Genomic DNA, 27846 nt, shown 5'->3' with positions numbered 1-27846 from the left:
ACGTAAACACCCCTTGAGAGTTTCCTCTCAGAGTGACTTACCATCTACTAACTAAAGCCTTAAGTCACACTTCCATTAATTAAATCTTAGTCTGGTAGCAGCTTTGTTCTAAATACTGCTTATCCTTGTTCAAGGAAGACAGTGGTCAAGAAGGTATGGCAGATGGCCAGCAAGGATAAATAGGCAACACCTGACTGAGCTCACATGCAGAAAAGAAGCACGCAGTTGGTGGAAGGAGAGGGATAGGCTACTTCGGAGGAATATGAAGCTATTACCCTGGGTGTGCAGAGTTGAAATTAGGAAACGAAAAGCTCGGCTAGACTTGAGAACAGAGAATGATGTGCAAAGCCACTAGAAGGCCTTCTATATATACATTGTCAGGAAAAGGAAAGCCAGTAAAAAAGCAGGCCTGATTTGCAGTGGAGAGAGGGACCTAGTGACAAAAGGCATGGAAGAGTCTGAGGTACCCAAAGTTGTCTTTTTTTCAGGGTTTACTACTGAAGTCTGGTCTCACGCCTCCCAGATTTCTGAGACTTGTGGCAGAGTTGAGGGTACTCCTCTCTTAACAAGCCTCCTGGAACAGTATGATCTATTAACCACAACCCTCTGAGCCCAGCCAGGTAGGCAGCTTTTTAGCCATCAAGTTGTCCACCCTTCCAGACTTCCAGGCTCTTAGTGCCCTAATTTGGGTACAGGAGTACTGTGGGAGACAGTGTGGAAGCCTTGCTAAAATCAAGATAAGTGACATCCACTGCTGTCTACTCTTTCACAAACCTAGTCATTTCATCATAAAAGGCAATCACATTGCTCCAGCATGATTTTCCCTTGATAAACCTGTACAATCAAGAATAGTTCAGGTTCAAAGGGACCTTTGAAAGTCATCGTAGCCCAACCCCGCTGCAGTGACCAAGGACATCTTCAATTCACTCAGGTTGCTCAGAGCCCCGTCCAGCCTGACCTTGAATATTTCTGGGTATGGGGCATCTACCACCTCTCTGGCCAACCTGTGCCAGTGTTTCACCACCCTCATCATAAAAAATTTCTTCCTTATATATATCTAGTTTGAATCTGCCCTCTTTTAGTGTAAAACCATTACCTCTTAGCTTTTTGTGACAGGCCCTGCTAAAAAGTCTTTCCCCATCTTTCTCCTAAGTCCCCTTTAAGTACTGACAGGCTGCAAAAAAATCTCCCTGGAGCCTTCCCTTCTTGAGGCTGAGCAACCCCAACCCTCTCAGCTGGTCTTCATAGGAGAGGTGTTCCATCTCTTATAATTTTTGTGGCCCTCCTCTGGACCTGTTCTAACAGGTCCATGTCTTCTCTGTGCTGAGGGCTCCAGAGCTGGACACAGCACTTCAGGTGGGTGCGGCGAATGAAGAGATGGGACGCAGCTTGATGCAAGCAAATGTCAATTTATTGTACAGAAACACGAGTTTATATACACTTTCAGAAGCTGCGCGTTTTAAACAGATTGGTTCTTGAAGCTAAGCATTGCATACTAGGCAGTCCCCGATTGGTGGTTAACTACCAGCATTTAACAGCAAGGTGTTACCTTTCCTTGGCACCATCCTTGGCACCATCCGTCCCCCACTCCCCTGTGCTCTGTAAACACGTCTCATCATGTTAATTGTTGTCCAGACAAGCTCGAGCACATTCCCCTCAGCTGATTGCCATGCATAGTCCTAGTTTCCAGCCTGCTCCTGCAGGTGGGGTGTCGCCAGAGCAGAGGAGAGGGGCAGAATCACCTCTTTTGACCTGCTGACCGCGCTTCTTTTGATGCAGCCCAGGATGCAGTTGGCCTTCTGGGCTGTGAGCACACATTGCTGGCTCATGTCCAGCTTTTCATCCGTGAGTACCCCAAGTCCTTCTCCACAAGTTTGCTCTCAATGTGTGTAATGTTGTTCTTGGTCACCTTGTTCTCCGTCTATTGCTTAGAAATGGTCTCTAAGAGAATTCACTCCATGATCTTCCCAGGGAATAAAGTGAGCCTTAATGGCCTGTAGTTCCTCAGCTTTTTTTGGGAGATAAGTACAATCTAGTCCCTGGGGACCTTCCCCAGTTCCCATGGTCTTCCAAACATGATAGAAAGCAACTTTGCGAGGACGCAAGCCAACTGTCTCTGCACTCAGATGCAGCCCATAAGGTGCTGAATTACAGGAAACGAGTACAAGAACTGAATACAAGAATTTATGTTTGGCCCAGTGTTCTGTATGACACAACAGAAATCAAGTTAGATTATTGTGTGTAATCTTTATTACCCAAGTTCTCTATTTGGATGTGACCTTTTGATAATTTCATTTCAAATCTTGTACTTACAGCTTCAGCAACAGAAGGTAGTCTAGTACATATTTTCTTCTTTGAGAAAACATTTATTTTATGTGGTCCGTAAAGGTTACTATACCATGTAGCAGTGACCTCCAACTAGAAAGCTAGAAAAATGTGTTTGTAATTTCGAGGCAGTGAAGTTACTGAACAGCTAAGAACCCCATTTGTAAGAAAGAAAAGTCTCTATAGTGCATGCAAATCTATGGTCCTTAAGGAGACAAAGACAGTAACTACCTAATTTTTTGTACAGATTATGCTCAAAATATGCAATGCTACAGTCCATTCATAATGAGTGTTTGGCTACAGCAACTCTCACTGTGTATACAAATTATATCTGATGATTAGGAACTTGGATGACAGTACACTCCCCTTGTTTAGTAAAATGTAATTGTTTTGGGTTACAGATCTGCGCCTTTAGGGAGAAAAATCCTTGTATTTTGGCAAAGAATATCTAAATGTGAAGTGTTTGTTCTTCGTGCTCATTACTGTCTTGATTTGAAGGTAGTTAGTATAGTAATTCTAAGGTGATTCCACCAATGTGTTGTACAGTTAATTCCTATGTATCTTCAAACAGAACCAGCTTCTTTTTCTGGGTTCATAGGATTCAGTAAAAAAGGAATAGAACTAGCTTTGCTTCTCTTTTTTTGACTGCTGAAAAGAAACTGTTATTTATGAATTGTGGTTATTTACAAATACCATCAATGTAAATACACTGCTTCACAATGATAAAAAGGGCACTGTTCATGCAGTCATGTAGATGTTAGGATTTGCACCCATTTCATATTGTACCCGTTGCCTAAAGTGGCATCATGGATTGGGAGAAAGTCTCAGTTTGATTCTCACAGGCTTTCTTCCAAGATTCCTGCACCTTCATAGAGGTTACTAAATGCAACAGCATTAATAGAGAGTTTCAAATAACTTCTGCTTCTTTTTGCATACATCACTCCAGACTGACCAGAACAAAGTCTTGAATCTGATTCTTGCCTGTAACGTAAGATCTCTCCTACATTCTCTCTCTTTCTGTAGCTGATCTGTTTAATATTTATCGTGTATACTAAGTGAGGAAAAAAAAGGAAGAAATATTTTCAATATAAAATACCCAGTAGGTGAGCCATCTTTCAGTTGTGCATTCTGTCTGTTTCTGTCAAGCATTCTTGCTCTGTATCAAGCATATCTGGAAATGTTTGAGAACAGTTTTTTAATTCATTAGTGAACATGGAGGAATATGATCTCTTAGACTCATGAAACTGACAGCAGTAAGCATATTCTACATCACAGATCAAAATTTGCAAGCTAGATTGAATGGTAAAAGAAAAAAATGAGCTGCATCAGAATGGTGTCAGCCACAGGCTGTTAGTTCTTCATAGAGGCATGGCAGTAAAGCCAGATACAATGCCATACTAACATGGCTAAAGTCCTTTGGGCTTCCAGAGCTTCTGCTTTGTGTATCTTTCTTAGGGACTCTAACACACTTCTGCGTTATGCTACCTAGACATCTGCTAATAGTTCTTTCCTCAGTTTTCTAGTTTCTAAAGTCCTTTGGTACCTGATTTGCCTTATGGATTTCATAGAAAGACAGGTTGCCTCTGTAAAAGTAACAGATTTTGATGAGGCCTCCAAGAATATTGGCACCATTCTTGTTATTTATGTGTTCTTGCAACAAAGTGGCAAAACAATCATGATAATAATAATAAATCATCATCATAATCCCTTCCTCCAGGAAAGCATGCCTCACAAGAATAGAATTGCTGTTAAACATTATATCCTAATTATGGAAGTGCTGCTGTGAATTCTGTGGTTTGCCTTATGTTTTTTATCATGATACTATATATACCACGTAAGTATCTTTCTGAAGATGTGCACATACTATTTAACAGAATAAATAAATAATAAAACTTGGACAATCCCCAGCTAAACAGGTAGTAACCAAAACTGATAACATAAATATAATCTATCAGATCAGTCTTTCAGGGTAAAGCAAATGCAGAATCCTTCCCTGAAGATTTTTTGAGCTGCTTGAAATGCAGAAATCAGGGGATAGGACTGTCCCGTGAGAACATTTGAGAACTTGTGCTCAAGTAATTATATCTGAATCTTACCTATTATGGTAAGCTATTAGGTGAGAATTTAAATTATCTAGGGCTTCTAGAGCCAAAATCAGTGCTTCACATTATACTTACAACAGATTTGAGAAAGCACTAATGCAACTGTGAGAGCTGGTGCAAGCTAGCAAAGTCTCCGTACTTAGCAGCAAGTGTAACTTTAGTGGGGACTTTGAATATATTCAAGTATGCCACTGAGCATGCTAAGGCCAGCAAATTGATTTTCCACGCAAATTGCTCTGCTACAGATACTGTGACAATGGAACTTTTAAGCAGCTTTAATGTGAGACCACCACAGAGGAACATTACGCATCATAATGCTCATCTGCTCTGTGATTACGTGATATTTCTTTGAGCAACTTGTAAATGTACTTAATGTCTAAATTGTTACAAATGAAATAAGAATATTTTCATAGCTATTTCTGATGCTGTGGGGTTTTTTTTTGTTTTGCACTCAAAAATTAATGACTGGGAACTAGTTAGATAAAAACATGCAGTTCATCACTAAAAACCTGAGAATGTTTCAATCAGCACAGTAATAAATAAAGCAATGACTGCTGAGTGACGGTTTCACTTCACAGAACTCAACATGCTATATGTTAGAATAAATTTGTGCTGCTTCTTTCTGAAAATTATGGCCATGGTAGTAGCATCATGGGTTTTCTTTGGTTCTCTGTAGCTATGTTTGCCAGCAGTCTCTTGTCTTTTATCCTCAACAGGATTCAAAGTAGATGACTTCATGAAGAGTATTTTGTTCACTAAGGTAGCATGGGTTGACCTTTCATGCTAAGATTCTATTCACTTTCATAGCAATTGCATTGGGTTTTTTTCCTAGTTTGTAATGGAAAAATGTATGGGGCAGCTCTCTGGGTCTCACTGATTATATGACTTGGATTGGTTTTCTTTCCCCACAGCGAGTCTAAAATACTAAGTTGCCAAGTTCTCACTGGAAACAAATAATGAAGGTGTGCTATAGTAATTAAATGAACCAAACATTAGTGCCTAAATGTAATACCCAAGGCATACCTGTATTATAAATAATACATTTTCTCATCAGTAATTAAGGTTATTTCCAGTTATTAAGGCTGCTCAAGGCTTTGTAGTTTAGTCTGGAAAACCTCCAATGACAGTATTGTTCTCATTTCTGATATGATATTTAAATTTTAATATGAATAATACATTATTAATATCATTGTGTCTTAAGAAGAGAAAGACAAGTTGAATTTTTAGCTATACAGTAGACTTTGACTTTCATTATCATTTGACTGTAAAAATGTGCAAGTGCTTCATTTTTAAGTAAGACTATTACAGACTACATAAAACATACCTAATCAAGAAGAAAATCAAAAGCTATAATAATAATTATTATTATAATAGTATATTCTGGAGGCATTCAGGGTATAGAGTGATAATGAAGTAAATTTGAATATATACTTTTTTGCACAAAGCTAAACTTACATTACTTTGGAGTGGTGCTAGAACATCTTTTTCTTGATGCCTTTACCACATAGTAGAGCTCTCCAGTTTTCCCATATTTTACTTTTACACTCTATTTTATATTGCAATCTTAACATTAAAATGGCTAACACACAGCAAATACACTGAATAAAACATGGGTATTTCTCCGTAGGGCTATGTGTGTTTTTTTTAACAGATCTATGCAATACATGAAAAATATATGTTACGTATGATATAACATACCAATACAATTCTTTTCTCCCTATTGAACTGTGTTAGTTCAAATAAGAGATACTTTGCTTCTTAACGGTTTGTTTCAGCTACAAGTTTTCAGTTATCTTTTAGTCTAAAATATTTTTCTCAGTTTTAATAAATGCTAATAATAAAACCTATGTTTGTAAAATCAAATTTAAAATGTTGTAAATATTGAATTTATATTTGCATCTTGCTCAACTACAATGTGACCTCCTCTGGCATTAGTGACAACTATGACAATTTTGTCATGGTGTTTCCAATATTCAGACATGAATTAATAGGTTTTACTTGCACTGTCTTCAGATTTATCTTGTTCTCCATCTCTTTTTGTAAGTTTATTCATCTGTAAACTGAATCATATTTTAAACTGTGGTATCTTTAGGTATGGTTTGATTTTATCATTTTGTAATCCCATAAACACAATTTCTGCCCGTAGAAGAGGGAGGCACAGCTGTGCGCAGAGCCAGCAGTGCAGGGGCTCAGCCCCTCCATGGCCTGAGCTGGGTGTTGCTGGTTTAACCCCTGCACTGGCAAGTGGCTGCTGCTCCCCTGCTCCAGCTCCAGCTCTGGGGTGGCCTCTCTGGGGAGGAGGTGACATGCCCCTTCAGTCACTGTCTGACAAACCATCACCTTTTGTGTGCATGGGGCTGGAAAGGCTGGGGGCCACTGCCACGCTGCAGCTGGCAGCCTGGGAGAAGGAAGGGGGCTGTGTCAGGTAAAGGTATAAAGGGAAACACAAGCAGAGTCCAAAACTAGGGTAGGAAGAAAGTATCGACATGTTCCTTGAGACAAAGAGAAGTCGTCCCCCACCAGGCATATCACAGTCCTCCTGGCAAAGATACCATGATGCTGGGAAATGCTTGCAATGTCCTCCACCCCCATCTACAATTTTCAGGAGAAAACTGTAGTGTCAGACTTAAAACCCACAGGGACATTTGAAGGTTTGGGGGGATTTTTAGTATAACCAGTTTAATATTGATGCTTTTCAGTACTGATAATTTTGACTATGAGGCTGTTAAAACATTAAGAGGAGTGTCATTAAATTCTAGACTCTTTTTATGGTATGTTCCCTTTCATCTGTCACAAGATCGTGAATTTTTGAATTTCTGGGTTTTTTTGGTAGAAAATGTTCAGATCACTAAGATCTGATGTTTGATCTGATGCTCTTTATAACTAAAGCACACCAATAAGCCAAGAAGCAATTTGCTTAGGTAGATTGCTGCTTCTGATGGTTTCATCATACTCCAGTCTGGAGTTCAAATATCTAAATAACAGACAGTGCAAGCTATAGGTGATGTTGTTTGTGTTTGATCCCTCTGGTTCTTGCATTCACTTTTAAATTAACAGGCAGATACAGTTCTCAAAAGCCATGCATACATATCGAAGATCTCAATTTGATATTTAATGAAAAGAATTGTTTTCAAAATTTTAGACCAATCAAATTAATCTGTATTTGTCTTAATTACCTTGTTTCCTGTGGTCTAATCTTATTTTATAAAGCTTTCTTTGCTTTCCCATCCAGAGTGGAAATCAAAACTTTGTCTAAAGAAAAGAATATTTACTTCAAAACAGTTTGCAATGACTCAAATTTTCTGTAGTCTGATCAGCACCAATTTAACTTGACTTAATATAAGGAAAATGAAATAACTGCCTGAAATAAATCTATCACTGATGCAAAATACAATAGAAACAGAAAATCTAAATCTCTGGTATTAGTCACTACACTATATAATAAATCTTTCTTAAGATGAAATCAACAAAAACAAGCTCAGCAACCCTATCAGCCCTAGTTTTTCATGCAGCGTACTTAGAAAAAATTTATTACAGCTTGTTTACTCATACCAGGCTGAATGAGGCAATACTAAAATGATGTAAAAAGGACCTTACGCTGTTCATGACATTAATGTCACTGTGACAAAATAAGTGCTAGTTCTTTGCAGTCAGTTGCTAATTTTAAGAGAGAACATATTTCTAGATGTGTAAGAGGGTTGTTTTAGAATATGATGATTGGGGCATATTGTATCAGTTAATTTATCAGGATGAAAGACAAATTCTGCAGAAAGATGTAGTCTTAGGAGGCTAAAACATTTATTTAAAATGTGGTTTTGTACATCTGTGTATTCAGACAATGCATTTATTATAGAAATTATTTGAAAAGCTGTGGAAACAAATTTGTAGCCAGTAGGATTTATTACGTATCATATTTTTTCAAGCTGTGTCTTCCACATTTTCCTGTAATAGTTATAATACATGAATTTTACCTAGTACACATCCCAGCTTGTTTTTGCTTTAATTATGAGGTGCTATTACATTATTTTTCCATAGGCCAGTTTATGTTGTTTTTGATCCCAAATGACTCTGCTGATAAAATTTTTGCTCTGTATTGTTTTCATGTTTTTTTTCTCTTGTGCAAAATGTCAGCTAAGAATGATCAATTACCATTCTTGATGAAGATCAGGATGGAACGCAATTGAATACATACTTTCTATCTGTCCAAATTAAGATTTTCAAGCTGTAAATAAATACCAGTGTTAAATATAATATTTTAGTGTTTTCCAAATTTTTCTGTTGATAATTTATAATTGTTTATGGTTATATTTTCCTGGGTTTTATAACAGTAATGAGGACAACTGCTAGATGAACAATGATTTTTAAAATAACTTCTAAGTTTAAAAAAAGTAAAATTAATTAAACCTCTGTAAGTTCATAGAAGTGTGGTAATAGGACCTGAAATTCATCTACAAATGTAGAGATTTTTCATAATCATTATCATTATTATTCACAATTTCTATGATACATAGACATGTTAGAAGATATTGTTGCTCTTCATTTTTTACTTCTTTTGGGGTATAACACTCTTATGCTGAAATTGTTTAACAAATAATTAATTTTTTTCTGTAACTCAAATATACTGTGCAATATGGTTTGTAGTATTTCTGCTCATGTTTAAGTTGAGCAATATTTTTATTCATTAGAATTATGCTGTACAATCTTTTTATATACATATATACATATACATATAATTGGCTTCATTATTGGCTATATATTAATGTCCGTCTTATACATCAATATGATAAATTATTAATTGATCTTTTGATTACCCTCATCTATGCTATTTCATGGCATGGTGGCAAGTAGTTTTCAGTAGTCATCATAATATTTGATACTAAAATTGACTTCAGCAAGATAAGAACTAGGTGTTGCTGAGTAATTCTGAAAGGACATCTCTCCTTTTCTATCAGTTCTCTCTCTTTTCAACTGTATATTAAATTTTCAGTTACCATAGAAGGCTCTACTTTTTTTTTCTGTATCATATATAAATTAATATACCATGTTAATTTGCTGCTCTTTTCCATTTTCAGCTACACCCTCAGGAACTGATTGGTTTTTATCATGCATTTGTTTTTCTTTTCAAGTTAGTACGTCTTTGACTTCAGTCTTACACAAAATTGTATGTTTCTTTCTTTTCCTTTCTTTTCATACTAGCCACTTACCATAATTTAGTATTGTGAACTTCCGATCTCTTGAAACAGCCCTCAAATCTCGTTATCAATCTCCTAGAAATGAAAGAACCAAAAAGGTCTATAAATGATCATTGTCCTCAGTCTTTAGTCTGAACAAATTAATTTTATATTTGATATATAAATGTTGTATTATTTTATAATATATATATCTAAAAGTTAGAATATGACTTCTTTTAAATCCACTAAGTAGTAAACAAACCAGAATATATACTGTATTTTCAAAAATGGAAGTATTTTTACTCTCAGAAATGTAACACAATCACAAAACATCTGAATACAAAACGTCATGAAAATCTCAGGTTTACTTAACAAGAAGGGAGGATCTGGAGATTATGACAGAAATTTTCTTGTAAAAAAAAATAAAGTTATTTTCTGTGTTAAGTCAATTGCCTCAAAGTTATGTGCATGCAGTGTAAAGAAACCAACTCAAAAATTGCCTTAAAGTAATGAAGTTGAATAGATGGATAATTTTAAGATAAATAAATAATTGTGTACATTGCATAGACTACAGGACTTGGCATGAATACATCAGTCATAGGCAAAATACAAAAACATGTAGAAAAACCTCAGAGCTGTTCCTGTTAGTAGTAGGATGAAAGCTTAAAGAGAGCATAGCCAAGAGTGCATGTGCATTTCAGAGATCACACCTCAGAAGTGTTTGTTACATGGTCCGTTCTTATGCTCACAGTGTCTGCTTTCAGCCCTGTTCTGTTGCAAGGAGAAAGCTCCTGGAGAGCTTAAGGTTTTGACTAGGAGAGTTTGCCAAAAAAGCAATATAATTTCTAGGACCTGCTGCCATTCCAAACTTCCTCCTTTCCTGTGCCGAAATGCTTACAGGATGAAGTCTAATAACTCATTTTTCAGCTTGTAAGGTACACTACAGCTTATTAAAACTCAGTTGGATATTGGGGGGATACGTTTCTGAGGGAAGAAGGCCAAAACCACAATTATTTTTGTAACAGAAGGCTGAGAAGAAATGCTCCGTGATCAGAAGAGGGAGGGATTCTGGGTTAGATCTGACATTGGTGAGAAAAGTCCTTGAAGGCAGAGAAGAGTAGTTTCTGATTTGGGTTTACAGTTTAAAAGATGAAAGTCTTGATGGAGGATGTGCCAATCTCTAGATTAGGGTGTAGGCGTGGAATTGTGAAGAAGCCCTCCAAGAAAGGCGAAGGCATCCCCAATTAGTGAAGGAACTTGAACTGAAAAAGGGCATTGGAAAAGGCTGCTGAGTTTTCTTTATTAAGGTGCGAGACAGACTGATCCTTCCCATGAATGGATGATTTGAAGGAGTGGGAGAATACATCTTGGTGTTACTGTTATTACTCCATCCTCTTGTCTTCTCCCATTGCCGACATTTCCTTGCCTTCCGCAGCACTGTGACACACAGGGGAGCCCCTGGGTGGCCAGTCTCAGTAATCCCCCAAATACAGTAGATGTGAGGTACTTTTCCCTGTTCTTTGTTGCATGGAGGCGTTATTTCTAGCATGGTAAATACAAATCTGCAAAGCAGAGCTCCAAGAGGTGTCTTCAGGCCCGTAATGCATCTGACTCAGAGCTATGAAACAATTTACAGGTGATGTTTTTAAGTAATGTGCTAGTTCTGTGGTATTATAGTCTGCCTCTCAAACCAGCTTCGCAGAATGTTTGGTTTTATTATAATTATTATAATACAGCAAGATTGTTTTTATTAAAAGTTTTCATACTTTCAAGAAGGGTTGAAAAAGAAGGCAGGTTTCAAATTAAATGACAGTCACACTGGAAGAGAATGACAGGCTGTCTAGGTTACTGTCATGAACAATTGCTAGTCTTTTTCTGTCTACAGTATGACAAATTACAAATTTAGTACATTTTTCTCTTGGAAATAATTTAAATGAAAATGTTTATTCATATCAGAATGGATTAATCCAGTGATGCTGAGAGATTAATGCTGGGGATGTATTTGACCTGATTTGTTCAGAGAGTATTAGAATATGGGTGTTGCATTTAAAGACAAAACTTTAGCATCTGAATGTAAATTATTTTTTATAAAAATACTATCAAAAATATTTTGAGTTAGTGCATTTTAGCAAGAACATTTGAACTAGCTCCTACTATCAAGCAAGTTATTTTCTTTGATAGAACTAATACTTCAAAATTACATTCTTTTTATTAAATTATTTTGTATTATTTTTCCTGTTACATGTGTTCATTTTCATCTTTAAGCCTATTGGACCAGTAATTACTGTCATGGTTATATGTATTCACAGCGAATCTCCTGAATTCATTTTAGTGTGGGAATGACAAAATGGACTTTTTCTCTCTACATGTATCTGAAACATTTAACACTGGAAGGACTAAAAAAGTCCATTTTGCCTACTAATATTGCTAAAGCTTTCGTAGTAAGGGCAGAATATGGAGATACCACCACAAGGCATTTCTGGTTTCCCCATCAGATTCAGTCTTGGCAGAATCAATCTTAATTGGATCTCATGATACCTGTTTTTTAAAGAAGCTAAGCACAAAGTTGCATTTCTCTAGCTTCTGATGTTACTCCCTACCTGAACATTATTTAATGAATTTTGGTCCCCGTGTTTCAGGTACACCTAGAGATTAGAGGTCCTTTGTGACATTAAGCATTCTCTTAAGTAAAGATTGTCTGTAAAAGGTGTTGTACAGGTTTTTACAGTTTTTGGACAGAAATAAAGGGAGACTACTGTGATATGCTCTCTCTGAACTCTTAAGGAGTGGGAGAACTGAGGCTGAGAAGGAAAATTTTATTTAAGGAAATATTATTTCACGATTTATGCTGGTATTGCAAAAACCCCTATACACACCACCACCACAACAACAACAAAGTGTAGATTTAGAAAATGTGGAGCAAGTTCCATTACATGGATGATGATTTTTACAGCTGATTCTATGAATAGGCTTAATACCCCCAATTTTAGTCCTTGAAAAACTAGGCAGCTAGTGCAAATTACTCATTTCATTTCCTTCTGCAGTCATCGCCACTACTAGGACATTCAAGGTAGGTGGTGTCCAAGACATGATGTAGACCACTCTGAAGGTGCTTCTCTTCTTGTCCGTTTTAAAGTGAGTTTAGACTCCTATCTTACACTGACTGCTTAATTTTACAATTGTTAAGATTAATTCAGATGTATTACATTCTGACTTCCCTAACACAATATTATCTGAATTCTGCTCTCTTCACTGCCACATAGAAGCTGAGGAATGGGTAGATACATTCCACCCACTGTCATTTCCACAAAACTAGATATTTGTAGAAAAATAATTTTACAAATGTTAAATCTTATATAAGCATACACAGTCTAGAATATAAAAAATAGTTACTTTCTTAAATCTATGTAATTTTTCTGAGAATTTATTTTTTCATTAATTTGTTATGAATATTTTGCTGGATTGTCCAAGAGAAGGTATGTAGGCCATTACAAAAAACATGAGACCATACAAGAGAGAACTATTTCTTTGCATTAACAATATGTACGTCTAGTTCTAATTTGCACTTTGATCAAAATTGTACCAAATTAGGGTTTTTTTCCAAATCAGTGCAGTAAGTATTTGGGCACTTCAGTGGAAGTAACCTTTTAATTTTGTTTTCTTTTAAGTGCTTTTGCAAATGGGATTGCACTTCTATGGCAGTTTACTGAGATGTTCTCTTTTATTGTGACTATTAAATATATTAAGTCTTATCTAGTTTAAGTTTTCAAGTTACAGGAAAGGACAATCTCTTTATATAATGTAAATTTTGAATACTTAGCCACAATTTGGTAATTCTGAGTCCTTTGTTTTTAAAAAAGAAATACCACAATGATTCCTGTTTTTATAACTCCCTGAAGTTAGAATTGTAAGGTTTTTTCTAGGGATGAAGTGAAGATATAAAATATGGTTTTCTCAATATATCTTGTGTTTTGAAATGTGATTTTTGTAATCATTTATTGACACACTAAATTTATGCACTGAGTCTTCTTTTCCCATAATCAAATAATGGATTTTCACTGCATTGCAATTGCATTCATTGAGCTGTCCAGGCAAAAACTTGTTCAGTGGCATTGAGGTAGCTGATCAATGTAGCATAAGTAAGAGTAGGTCAGGAGTGTAAAACAGAATCTATTTAATTACAAGATGTTAATCATCTAAAGGAACTATATTTTTTCTTTCTCAATAGATTATGTAGTAGTGGAAGCACATGTGAATATGGAATAATTATCAATGATTACTTTAACTCTTAATCTGTTTTTTCAAATCAATATATCAATATGTGTCAAGCTCTTTAAGTGAAAGGCTGTAGCCATTGAGGTATCTCAGCCAAGCTTCTAATGGGTTGATTACAGTCAAATCAAATTTCATTAGATGAACATGGGGTCTGCTGCTGATATATTGATAACTAATACTTAAATATCTTACTAGAAATATACTGTCTTTTAAAATACACTGTACTTTGAGGTTTATTTCATTTAGTGGATGTATTACACCTATACAGAGGATAGAAGACAGCAGCAGTGAAAGGCAGCAGTAGGAATGAATTGCATTGGATTATTTATAAAGCAAACTATTAGAAATAATAATAAAAGATCAGAGCTGTTCTAGGGTTTGCTTTTTTCAAGATCAGAAATATCTGCCTTAAAAAGTCATAAAACGCTAAAATTTTTTAAATTGTTATTGCTTTCAGATATATAATTATCAAAAGCAAATTACTAATTTGAGTTGAGAACCCTTCACTCTTAAAATAGAGATTTGCACCTCCTAAGTAATATGTGTGATTTAACTATGAAAGTGAGTTTTTATAAGTGAATTTAATTGTAAGTAAGAGTACATAGTACAAAACCCAGCAGCAGTCTGTGTGCATTAATGCTACCCATTTCATTCGTATGTCCTCTCGCTAATTTGGTAAGTTTAAATTAGTAAGACTTCAAGGGAAAACAGACTTTTTTGTTTGCATTGTGTCGCATTATGGGTATGAGTCTGATGCATGACCAGGGAAAAAGAGCCCTCCCACTGAGTCACAAGGTTCAGAAGGGATCCACTTGCTTTTTAAACGAGGAGTCTCAGTGTGGTTAGATCCGGTCCGAGCCTCCAGCTTGGTCAGCAGTTTAGGTCTGAAGGCTTATATGTGCACAGCCACTCATCAGAGTCAATGTTTGCCTGTCAGAGCACTCTTAAGAACTTCCACTGAAAGAGTTTTGCAGAGCTGAAAAGGTAGATGATTTCTTAAGGTGACAGATAGAATGAATTCAGAGTTGCTGTTGATAAATGCACTTACTGCAAAAACTGAGCTGGAGCTGAGTTCAGTGCTTTTTGTCAACAATGCTTTCCCAGGTAACATCCAACGTAGTCGGAGGTGCAAGTCTTATGATAAGAGGAGATAAGCTTATGGTAAGCATTATGAGGAAGAGGGAGGTCCAGGCCTGTTGATCCATCCAGTAGTTGGAGTTCTCATCCTCACAACAGAGGATTCTAAATTCCAGATTTATACTCATGGCAAGGTGGGACTAAGTCAGTTACTGTGTACTGACTGGCCCTTAGCAAGGATTGTCAACTCTGAAAGGCCAGTGGGGCCCGACAGTTCAGCACAGGGCGGGGAATTCGATACAGATGTCTAGGGGTCTCTCTGGATTTTACTGAAGCAACATGGAGCTGTGAGGCCCCCACCTCACCCTGGGTGTCACACAGTCAATTTGAATATTAGACGCCATCTGTCCTGTCTGTTTTGTGAGATAAGCATGTCGCTTAAGTCAAACCCCACTGCTCCCTGGTGACTCACGGTAAATACTGTAATCTGCACCAATAACTCTGCTGTCCTGCACATGGGAAGCTAATTCAATTTCTGAACAGCAGTGTTGAAAAGGTAGGAATGAAAGCACGTTTGAGTGAAAATACAGCTGGTTATGAAAGCAAAGGTTGGAATTACTCATCTATCAAAAAATCCTTAACCTTGGGACTATCCCATTTTAAAACTCACAGTCTTTGATAAATGGTCCAGGAAAATAAAAAAATTCTACAATCATGAAATGACCTTGTTTTTTATAACGGTGTAGAATAGGAGTACAGTGCTATAGAGATGCCCTTACCATTTAGATACAAGAAAAATAATCACTTTAGAGTTGCAAGTAGGGCGAACTTGAAGTATATTACTGTGTAGTACTACCATCCTGCCAATGTTTTTGAAGCATTCCTTGATAAGAGCAGATTAAGAATTTTCTTTCCTAATGCTGACTTACAAGGAGAATTGCCTCTTTGATAGTTAGATCTTCTATAACAGGACAGATTATCTTAGCTTTCTCTGTTCCTGAATTTAGATTTTGGCAATATGTTCACAAAATACCTGTTTCTGAAAGTTTTAAGTTCTTACATATAGTGATATCAAATAAGGCACCAGTGGTAAAGAGAGTGTGACACTGAGCAAGAGTATCCAAGGAACATGAATGATCAGAGATTTTTGCTGAACGCTTGCATGGGGTGGGGGTTAAACAGGTTTCAGAACTGCCTTCTAATTTGTACCAATATATGGCTTTGTATAGAATAAGTACCAGCGCACCAGTATCTGGTCGGGTGCAGAATTGCATAGGACCTTCCCCCCCCCAGCTCATTGTCGTGGGGGTACCTGCCAAGTCCAGTCTGTCATGCATTTCTGCCTAGAGCCTGACACCAGTGCTCTAGGGCTGCTGGGGCTCAGGCCACACACTTGAAAATGGAATCTGGAATGTTGTTTTATTCTCTTTGACTCAATTAGGAGACCAAGCGTATATTGTGAAAAAGCAATTTCCTCATGCGTGTACAATATATTTACATACCTAATGTTCCTATTAATGTGAATATTACGCTATTGAGCTTCACTGGGTGAAAACATTCAACATGATCTTAAAAGTAACTCTTTTTGTAGCATGTTAATAGATTTATTACAAATGCCTGATTTTGATCTCTGGCTGTTGTCACATGCCAGTCCGAGACCGGAGCGTGGTTTTGTTTGTATTCTCGGGAACAGAATTAAGACTCAAAACAGAGTCAAGAGCCAAGATTATTTGTCCAATATTATTGCCCAACAATAAATCTGTGAATGCAAAGGGAGAGAGAGCAAGAGGTAAAGAGAGAAAGGAAGGAAAGAAAGAAAGAAGGAAAGAGTTCACAGCAATAGCTACCACCCCGGAGATGCTGTGTCCCAACAGTCCGATTCGTTTCCAAGTCTGGTGGGGAAACGATCCGTCCGGTGTTAGTTGGTTCCGGTCTTTTATACAGTTGTTACAATCTGTTCTGCTTAACCACACCTTCCACCCCATGATGGTGTACATGCCCAATGTTACCAGGTGGTCCTCAGGGGCTTCCAGGCACCTCGATCCCCCCAACCCCAGGTCTGGGCACATGAGCAGAGGTTTGGTTAAGTTTACAGGACCAGCCTCCCCCATTGCTCCATGGCATCAGTCAGTTTCTGCCTTTAACAATGTGTAGATAAATCTCTGCGGTGGCAGTGGTGTTATCTTCCTGCCTTAACAATGTTGAGACAACACATCTGCTGTGGTGATGGCTAGTCTCACGGGTGCTGTCTTTTAGAGCCGTTTATTCACACATGGACTAGACAAAGGTTAGGGTATCGCTGTGCTTCTTCCTCGCTCTGAATTCCTTCCTTTAAAATGCTGCCAGCATTTGCGTTCATAGTAGTGATAAAAGGCTCTAGGAACTTTTCATTTACTCTTCACATTTTTGTATAAAATAGCTGGGTTTGAGTTGAAATGGTGATACTTAAGTAAATACCTAATTACAGAAAGGCAAGACATGCCTTTTATTTTTGTTGTTAAATGCATAGCCAGAGGAACTGGTGTAACTTCTGACTTGTAGACACTTTCTCTGCTCCAGAGGAGGATCTTTTGTCTTAAGCATTCTTTTTTTCTCCTTCACACCTCCCCTGGATCACACACCTGAAAAATCAGGAGAACATTCTTGCATTATTCCTAATGTACTGGTTTTGGCTGGGATAGAACTAAATTTGTAGATAGTAGCTTGTATGGTGCTATGTTTTGGATTTGTGCTGCAAACGTTGTTGATAACACATGGAGTTTTAGTATCTTCCCAAGTAACTGTTACACGTGATGGGCCCTGCTTTCCTGGAGATGGCTGGACACCTGCCTGCCCATGGGAAGTGATTAATGAATTCCTTATTATACTTAGCTTGCATGCACAGATTTTGCTTTACCTGTTAAACAGTCTTGATCTCAACCCATGCGTTTTTGCACTTCTGCCCTTTTGTTTCTCTCCCCTGATCCCACTGCAGTGGTGAGCAACCTGCTGTGTGGAGCTTAGCTGCCTACAGAGAGTCCTACATCAATTAGTATTTTGTAAAGTACTTTGAGATGCTTAGGTGGAAGATGTGTGGCACTAATTTGCAGGAAAATTACAAGCAGAAAAGTGCACCACTATATCTCTCATAATGAAGGTCTTCAGAAAGATTTCAGAGAATTTTATGTATTTTATCAGTTATTGAAAGCTCCTGCATTTTAATTCCATTTTGACAAAACAGAGTTAGATCACCACCAAGATGTATCCTTTTCATTCTGCATTCCTCTTAAAGGAAAGCTGTGCTATTCATCTTTCTAATAATTGTTTAAAAAAAAAAAGTCTTGAAATTTCAGTTTCTCCATTTAACTGTTTTGCTTGCAAGTTGACCCTCAAAGCCTTTTTTGCTTTGCCACCATTACAGTTGTTATCATTGTAATATATTGCAATATAACCATTCTTTTCGGCATTTGCACCTACAGGTAATTCCAGTGGGATATTGTTTATTGATGAGTATAATGAAATATATAAAGAATGTATGTAAATAAAAGCAGTTTATCTGGAATTATTAATATTAATAAATAAACTGTTCATTGGTTTGAGTTTAGAATTTAAAGCTTAGTCATATCTTCTGTTTTTTACGCAGGTGATAGATGTGAAGTAGATATAGATGAATGTATGTCTGCTCCCTGCCTCAACAGTGGAAGCTGCATTGATGACATCGGTTCCTATAACTGTCATTGTAGGAGAGGCTTTATTGGAACAAACTGTGAGATAAATGTTAATGAATGCTTGCCAGATCCTTGTCTTCATGGAAGGTGGCTATTTTTATTTAACTATTATTATCTCCAATATAATGTATGTAACTAGTAATATTTAAGATTTAATGATACAGGATGGTTGATAAATATACTTTTAATTATGCTCTTCCATAAAGTAAGAGTACAAGCACACTTGAAGATGACAGATGTTGCCTGCTTAAGCTAATGTAATATACTGTTACATTATCTTAGTTTCTCTTTCATTTTTATTCATTAGCATAAACCAGTTTTCAGTGCATGTGGATTAATTAGAGTTTAATATAGTTAAAAGCGAATCTTTAGCTGTTACATGCCAACATATTTAAATGGGAAGACGTCTTTTAATATGACAATCAGTGTCCTTATAAAACCCCTCAGCACCCATAATATACACATTTGAAACCCATTATTAAAACTAATTGAAACTGCCATGGGTTTCAGTAGGTTACACCAGACCATTGTTTTGAAATATACGGAATGATACTACTAGTGCTGAATCTAGAATTACGTAGCTTCATCTGAATAACCCTATTCTATATTTCAGGTGTATAGATCTCATTGATGGATATCAATGCTTTTGTGAATCAGGATGGACCAGCTCAAGATGTGAGATAAATATTAATGTATGTCTTCAAATTTTATTTTAATTACAGTAGAAAGGGTAATATGCTGCTTGAAAGTAATTTTTATTTAAGTAACTTCTGAATGGGTCACTTTACTGAAAATGCATCACAGAAATTTGGTTGTTTCAAATCCATTCTGGAAATCTCATTATTTGTTAATTACATGAAACTGCATTAAAAAAAGACCACTGAGAAAGCATCTGAAGAACTTTAGATGTGAAGTGTGAGTGCTAAATATGAAAAGCCACAGTGAGCTAAAACAACATTACCTGAAAATCATTTAATCCTTAGTTCAGTGTGGATGACATAACTACCTGATTTGCACTGTGAGTCCCATTTGCTGTAGCTTAGCTGTATATTTGAATACCAAAACTCCAGGTGCAGCGTTATACACTGAAAGTAGACATGATTCATGTTTAAAGTTTCAAAATCCAGGTAATGTTAGAATTCTATTATATAAAACCACGATGTAAAAAATACACTGCCTACTTCCTCTTTTTAAGTTCAAGAATATTTTTGTGTTATCATGAGGAATGGCTGTCAATAAGGAGGTGTCTGTGTATGCGAGTCTGTGCTGTGAAGATTCCCGTGGTCAGCAAACCAACTTGTAGAAGGTTGTGGCATAACAAGCCCTTACAATGTCGGTCACACTTTGGGGAAAGTATTGAAGTAGCGTAGAGTTTTTCAGGTTTTGTGCCAAGTAGAGTTTAAACTGATCTCGGGATATGATCCTTTTAAATGTGTTTGGTCTTATTAAAAAGTCTGCTATCAGATATCTGCCTCCCTGGCTTCTAATATTGTGCTTCGGAATTCTCAAAAACACATTCCAAAATGTTATCCAAACTTCTTTTTAACTTAAGTATTCATGTAGGGACTTTTCATGATTTTTTTATATATAGCTAAAAGTACTAGATAACTAAAAATACCTCATATTACGTAAAGGAAGTATGGTCTATAACTTTTCTGTTGAAAATGCATGACAGTCTCACACAAGACGTAAATCTAGCTGGGATATTATCTTCCAGCTTCCTTTACAGAAAAAAGTCAGAAAATAAGTAATCCAGCTCAACAGAGTGTGCATCATGGTACGATATTGCAAATCTTTATGATTATCAGCTGTTGCCAATGCTAATACAGAGTACCCTTGGGTAATATTTTCTCTAGCAGCATCCATGATTTACACATTCCTCCATTTTAAGAGAATGAGAGATTAAATGACCTGTAGACAACTGTATAAAATTGTGTTCAAAAGATAACCATATTTCATATGGAAGTGTTTGAAAATGCATAGATTAGAAATTCACAGAAAGAAACAATATACATGCACATTTGACAGGTAAGTCTGTCAGAGTGATGGCTTCATTTTTTAATATTCATTCTATTTGCATGCAGTGTGATTCCCAGATTAGAGTGTGCTGCAAGTGTCATATTTTTAAAGGCTCTATCACTGCATTCATCCTGCTCAGACATATATCGTGCCTCTGCAAGCCTTGCAGTGCTCAACAAGGCTTTGTGACTCTGTAGGGGTGGGCACATCTGGGTAATCTATATGGATATGCTCTGTAATTGTTTTGCTCTAGATTAACATCAGCCATTCCTTTGTTTAAAAAAATAATCAGGAAGTAATCCAGGTAAATATACTTGAGTATTTTCTTCACTTGAAGGTACATTTTTTTGTATTACGGTTTATGCAGCTGCACTGAGCGTAGGTGCCAAGGTTTTGTTTAGAGGGGGGTCTGCAGGGGTGGCCTCTGAGAGAAGGGGCCGGGGGCTGCCCCGTGCTGGACACAGCCTGTTCGAGTCAGCTCCAGCAGACCAGCCGCAGGACACAACTGAGCCCTGCAGCCAAGGTGGTGGCGCCTCTGTGGAAACATACTTTAAAAAGGGTAAAAAATGCTACCTAGCAGAGAGAGGAGGGAGGAAAAAATGTGAGAAATAACCTAGCAGACACCAAGGTCAGTGCAGAAGGAGGGGGGCAGTTGGTGCTTCAGGTGCCAGAGCAGAGGTTCCCCTGCAGTTGCTGGAGAGAATAGCAGGTAGAGCAGGGGTTTCCCTGTAGTCCATGGAGAGGGCCATGGCCCTGCAGATACCTGCCCTGCAGCCCGTGGAGGGCCCCGCCGCCCCATGTGGGTATGCCCTGAAAGACCTGCAGCCCATGGAGAGTCCACACAGGTGCAGGCTCTGGGCAGGACCTGTGGAGGGAAGCCCATGCAGGAGCAGTCTCACCCTGCAAGACTGCAGCCTGTGGAGAGCACCCACGCTGGAGCAGTTGAAAAGCAGGTGAGGAGGAAGGAGCAGCAGAGAGGAGCTGTTACAAAGTGATCACGCTCCCCATTCCCCACCCACCCTGCACTGCTCAGAGTGAAAGAAGGAGGTAGAAGAGTTGGAGTGAGGTTGAGCCTGGGAAGAAGGGGGAAAGCGGTGGTGGTTTTAGGTTTTGTCTTTGTTTCTCACAAATCTGTTTCTAATTAGCAATAACTTAAATTAATTTTCTGCAAGTCAAGTCTGTTTTGCATGTGACAGTGTCCTTATCAACCCATGAGCTTTGTCATCTTATTTTCTTCCCTTGTCCTGTTGAGGAGGGGGAGCAAGAGAGTGGCTGGGTCGGCATTGCACAGACAGGGAAGGTCAGCAACTAAGTTGATTCAAATAACCTATTTAAAAATAAAATGTATTTATGTGTATATGTATATATCTCCTTAGACGTACTTGGATTTTTTTTATTTTTTGTCTTAGATTTTTATCATTCTCTACATGTGTTGCAGTATAGTTTGCGAGAAAATACACTTAAAGGCTTTATCAGGTTGTCTAATACTTTCAGAAAAAAAATAAGCACTTTATATCTTTATAGATATAGATTATAACTTTTGTTTATCTAATGCGGAGGATGGATATTGGAACGTCCCTGTGTACTACATTTTCATTGCTTTTTCATTTAAGGATTTCTTTTAGGAAAGAGTAAGAGAAAAAATACACGCACTATATGAATTAGTTGCAATACACAGGAATTCCTTTGACATTTGCATAATTTTGAAATTGTAAGATGAATTTATATAACTGAAAATTGATCTTTTGTCTCTGATATAGGTAGACACAGATAGATAAATATGGGCAGTGATCGTAATTATGGTTAGTAACAGACATTATTTCCTACTTTGGCTTTTTTTTTTGTTATGACTCATGAGTCATTGGCAGCTGTGCTTCTATGCTCAGCTAAGATTTTCTCGTGCTGTCAAAAAGGGAGCAAAAAGCATTTTGAGTCTTTACACAGGAGGATATTCAGCTTGTTGGTGCTTCTGCTTGTATCTGATAGAAAGCTGTGATCAGACTGAATCCTAGAATGACTTTATTTTGTCTGGTTTTACTGATCTTTTATCTCTGTTTTCATAGAAGACAGGAACAAGGGGGAAATTGGGAAAAACAGCTGATTTTCTATACAAAGACACCACAGCTGTTTCACATGTGAAGTCAACAATATTCTGCTAGTCCAAGCAAATAAGCAGTTATTCACCAGGACTTGCCAGATTGTACAAAAGACGAGACTTGACAGGAATATAATTGTGTGATTTGACTGGGAAGAACAGTAGGATTCAGCTTGCTTAACTTGAGGTGTCTTTGAGAAAGCTCATTGTCTATGCACTTACTATAGTCAGTGAAAATGTGGTGAATATTCAGTGAGATCTGGATAGCTTTTCAGCTAACTGTGAACTGGACATCTGCATTTCATTAGTGAGTCTAGACGCTACTGACTGTGGTGACTGGGTCTTAACAGATTATTATAGGTAAGCCAGAGAGTAGAATCCTCTCCCCAGAATTCTCTCTGTGTATGTGTAATATATATATGTATGAAAAACTTTGGTGAACATTCAAGGGCCTCAGATGAGCTGGATGCTCTTGGTTTTGCCTGTCTGGAACTTCTTCACACTTTGGAGTGTTTTTACTTATTGCTAGCTAAAGTGGGTTGAGTAAGGTAAGTAGTTTCTTGAAAGAAACTAAACTAGTGTAGGCTTGCAAAAAATAATGTGGCTTATGCTGAAGATGCAGATAGGTAAATCTAAGAGGAGGAGAGGGAGATACCTGCTTTATTCTGCAAAGCACAACATCATCTGTGTTTACCCATGCATAGGAAAATTTCTGTGTGCGTAATACTTCGGACCTTCTGGCTCTGACGTAGTAAGTTTAAGTAAGAGTGACTGAATCAGAGATTTTATTAAATGGAGAAGTAATAGAAAAATAGAGACTAGATATTGGAGAAGTAGAGAAATGGATGAGATCTACAAGAACGTTGCAGAGAAGTTTCACCTCCAAAGTGGTAAGCCCTCAAGACATTCCACCGATAGGCATATTTCTGATCTTTTACATAAGAAAAGCCTGTCAAGTGATACCACAATATGCTCTTGTATCAGTGATGCTGTAGCAACAGAAAGTATCTTAAAAACTGGGACTATTCAATTATTAGGTACATAGGTAACTGCATTTCTGACATCAAAGAAGCCTTGGATACAAGGTAACATCTGGAAAGGTTGTGGATCTCACAATATTTCTAGACCCGTTACTTCAGTATACTGGAATGGAGCCCATAATTGTGACCTGTGTTGGTAACCAGTAATAAAGGAAAGTGTAGGAGGGATGTTCCTGAGTTTATATATTCAGGCTGGGCAGGAAACTGAAGTCTAGGATAGGCATTTAGCTTTCTTTGAAAGTCTGCCAGTTCCACATGAGACCTGAGAGGCAGGCAGAGATTCAGTGCTAGCACTTGAGTAATATGGGGGTATAGACAAGAGCAATTCAAATGCATTTGAAAGTGGAAAAGCTTTTGGAATTGGAGGAACCTGTACAAGAATGGATTGCTCCTTTATCATCATGGTACTGAGCTATTGAATGGAGATTAAAATGGTTGTAGAGGAATCTTTAAACTAGATGCTTGGGAAATGCTGGCAAGTGTAGAAAAGCACTATTTAAGAATGGCAGATCTTAAAATCTGGACATGACTGATGTCCAGTGTGGCTCTGAAAAGACCAGCATCTGGTTCAAGAGGTGTTAATGACAGAGATGATGTCTATTAGTGACTATAATACAGCTGGTTTTATGACTGTAGCGTGAGAGAACGTGCCAAATAAATCCAGCAGATAGACATTCAATTTCAGTAAACTGTGTAAGAATGAGGTGCATTGTCAAATAACTTAAAAGGAGTAAGTTAAAACCACAAGGAACTTACAAGAAGACTAGGGGCTAATAAATAATATGTTAAAAGCCCAGGTAAAATGTGTGCTACAAGTCAAGAACACAAAGTGTTCCAAAGCCCCTGAATGACTTGAGAAGGAAACTAAAGGCTGCCACAGGGAAAATTTGGCTTTTTAACAAATGGAAAGAACAGAAGAGTCCATAAAACACATTAGTTCAAGTTTTGGCAAGAAGTTCAAAAAGCTAAAACACAAATTGAAAAGTGCCTGGTAAAGGATACTCTAAGGTATATAAAGCTCTTCACATCTATCAAAACCAGGAAGCCAAGTAGGGAACTGGTGGAATTCCTTGATGACAAAGGTGTAAAATAGGCACTCAGACAGGGCAAGGTCATAGCAAGAGAAGCTCAGTGAATTGTTCGCATTTGAGGAATGCCAGAAGGACCTCACAGAACGGAGACGTGAAAAGGTGGTGGATAAACTGCAGTGTGAGATAATAATCTAGGGAAAAATAGCCCAGGACTTACCTACAGCTGAATTCTGAACTGTCAGTTACAATTCAGGAAAGAAGATTTGGTGCAATCATTGACAGTTTTCTGAAACTGTGGTCTTAATGTGCCATCACAGTGCAGAACAGGAGAAAAAAAATGCTGGGCATGATCAGGAAGAATACAGGTAACAAGACAGAGGGCATGTATTCAGTGGTGTGTAAAACACGAATGGGCTCACGTGTTGGGTACCGTACACAGCTCTAGAACTTGCATCTCAGGGATAATGTAGTAGAGTTAGAGAATCTACAAAGGGCAACAAGAAAGATATTAATTAGTTGCCTTGTAAGGAGAGATTTAAATGGCTGAAACTATTCTGTTTGAAAAGGAGAAAGCTGAGGGGAATGTAATTAAGGCTTAAAAAACTATGGCAGTGGTAGCTAAATGGAAAATTTCTTCATCAAATTCTGTAGTTAAAGAGTTGAGGGACATTATGAAAATAATCTGAGAAACATTTTTAAGAATTAAAAGTATTTGCTTTCGCAGGAAGCAAAGAACCTCTGCAGCTTGCTGCCACAGAAGGCTGGAGGCAGATGATCCCTTAGTAGGTTGAGAAAAATTAGGCAAGTCATGGACAACAGGTCCATAAATGAATGATAAATTAAACAGTCAGGGGAGTACTGTTTGTCATGTCTGGTTAGACAGTTCTACTTGCTGGAAGGATACATGGGACAAAGACTGTAGAAAATGTCAATGTTCACGTGATTTTCCTAAAGTGGCTTTCTCTCCCCCACTATTATAGACAGAATACCGGGCCAGATGGAGCACGGTTCTGATTCAGTATGTTCCTGCTCTGGTGTTGTGGTCTAAACAATAGATTTATTTTTATTATTTTTCTCTTCTCCTTTTGTTCGTAATCCAAAATTTAAAAGTTAAATATCCTGGTCTTGTTGAACTCACTTTGAATTGAATGACACAGGATAAAACCAACATTCTAAAATATGGAAATAAGTTTTCTCAGTTCATTCCACACAATGTTGCATGTATATTTAATCCAACAAATGAAAAAGCTTTGGGAAGTTACTAATTAAACAGTATAAATATGTGATAATATTAAAAAAATTACAGAAAAAAAGAGTAATCATTTTACTGGTTAGAAGGATACACTTTTTTATAGATTTGCTAAATATAAAATAGAATTAGACATCTGGAACATTCATATCAATTCTTAATTTAAATCTCTGACTTTTATACATGGTAGCAATACTATTGAGATTTATCCCAAAGTAAGAATGCACATCGAACTCCCATGACAATGGAAAAGTCCATAAAATCAAACCACACAGTTTAAACTTAAGTGCTTTTTTAAACTTAGCAAAGGAAACCTGGGCCTTTTGGTCTCTTAAAAAGCAGTTGTAATTACATCAGATGGTTGCACTCATGATAAATTAAAGAAATTAAACTGTAGTAAAGTATTTTTGAAAGGAACTGAAATGCATATACATAGTTTCCAACTAATGCACTGAACCATGTCTGTTTTGCATAACTATGGAATCTTATCAGAATGTTGAATTGTACTTTTCCTATGAAGTAATACTGCAAATTTAGACGTTTATTTACAACATTGATTTCCTTTCTGCCTGCTTTTTTTATTCTAATCCTGTGAACACATGGTTCTTGTTTGTCACAAAAAACTACACTTTTGACCTGAGAATAATTTTTCCCTTAGTCCTATCATTAAATGACTGGAAGCATGACTCTTGAAAGTATCTCTCTTCTTTGGTGCAGTATCTGTCTTTGAATTCCTTTCCTAACTCTTTCTTTTCAACTCCATATAATTCAAGTTTTAAATCTCTGTTTGGTTTTGCCTTCTGCAAGTCAGTGACTTTCACATGGAATCCAGTTTTCTCACAAATACCAGGATGCTTGCTTCTGCTCTCTGAATTGATGGTTAAGGCCACTATCTTTTTCTGCATCAAGTCTTCCCTTACAATTAATCACTTCATAGTTGCCTACAAAGAAATTAAATAGGGCTTTATATTGTAAGTATTCACAGGAGATTAGACTGTATAATGCACCACATACATAAAGTATGTCAAAAGATAGATTTGTAAATAGCTGATGCATATTTCTGGTGGATTTTTTTCCCCCTCATAGTGGATTTGCTTGAGTTATTTATGTTCAGAATTAGTCTACTTTTTAATTACCTTTTTTGATATAAAACAAAAATTGACTTAAAGTACATCTACAAACACATTTTTTTCCCTTGAATCTGTTTTATAGAAATATATTTTGAAGTGTTGTTAGAATTACATTTATGGTGGTTTTTATCTTAATAAGATTTTCCAAGGAGGACTAATGAAAAATAGTCCTTTGTGTAGAAAAAGGAAAACAAAATCCTACCTTCTAAAAGGCACTTCTAGATTTTGGTTAAAGGAACAGTGTTGAACTGACATTTTTTTTTAAATAGTGTATTTTCACTATTTGTATTAACTTTCTAAAACATGTCCTTTCATAATTATTTCGAGCTGTGGATTGTGACTTTGGAAATGATACAGTGCAATGAGTAGAAAGTTCAGATTTCTTGGGCAGATTGACCTCATTTCCAAAGACAGATGTCAGTATGGACCCACAGACTTGGATAAGGGAGCAGTATTGCCATGAGCAAAGTGCTGTGCCTTTCTAGGTCATTGCTAGGGTCCAGAACTTGGAGTGATTCCCTGCCAGAGGAACCAGTGGACTGTGTTGTGCCAGGTGGGCTCTCTTAAGGGATAGTCATCCCCTTCCTAGTACAAACAAGATTTACTACGCCGTGACATTCAGAGA

At 37.2% G+C, this 27846-nt stretch overlaps 1 protein-coding gene across 1 annotated transcript in view; it reads left to right on the top strand.

Annotated features, from left to right (window-relative positions):
* The window catches only part of EYS (eyes shut homolog), an 874042-nt gene that overhangs the window by 369961 nt on the left and 476235 nt on the right, over nt 1–27846 (top strand). Inside the window, 2 exon segments of the mRNA XM_037392524.1 lie at nt 18573–18744; nt 19271–19349. Of these exon segments, the coding sequence (XP_037248421.1) occupies nt 18573–18744; nt 19271–19349 (251 nt within the window).

Source organism: Falco rusticolus, chromosome 6 (genome assembly GCF_015220075.1).
Source record: "Falco rusticolus isolate bFalRus1 chromosome 6, bFalRus1.pri, whole genome shotgun sequence".
NCBI classification, from domain to species: Eukaryota; Metazoa; Chordata; class Aves; order Falconiformes; family Falconidae; genus Falco; species Falco rusticolus.
This window is presented reverse-complemented; position numbering and strand designations above follow the sequence as displayed.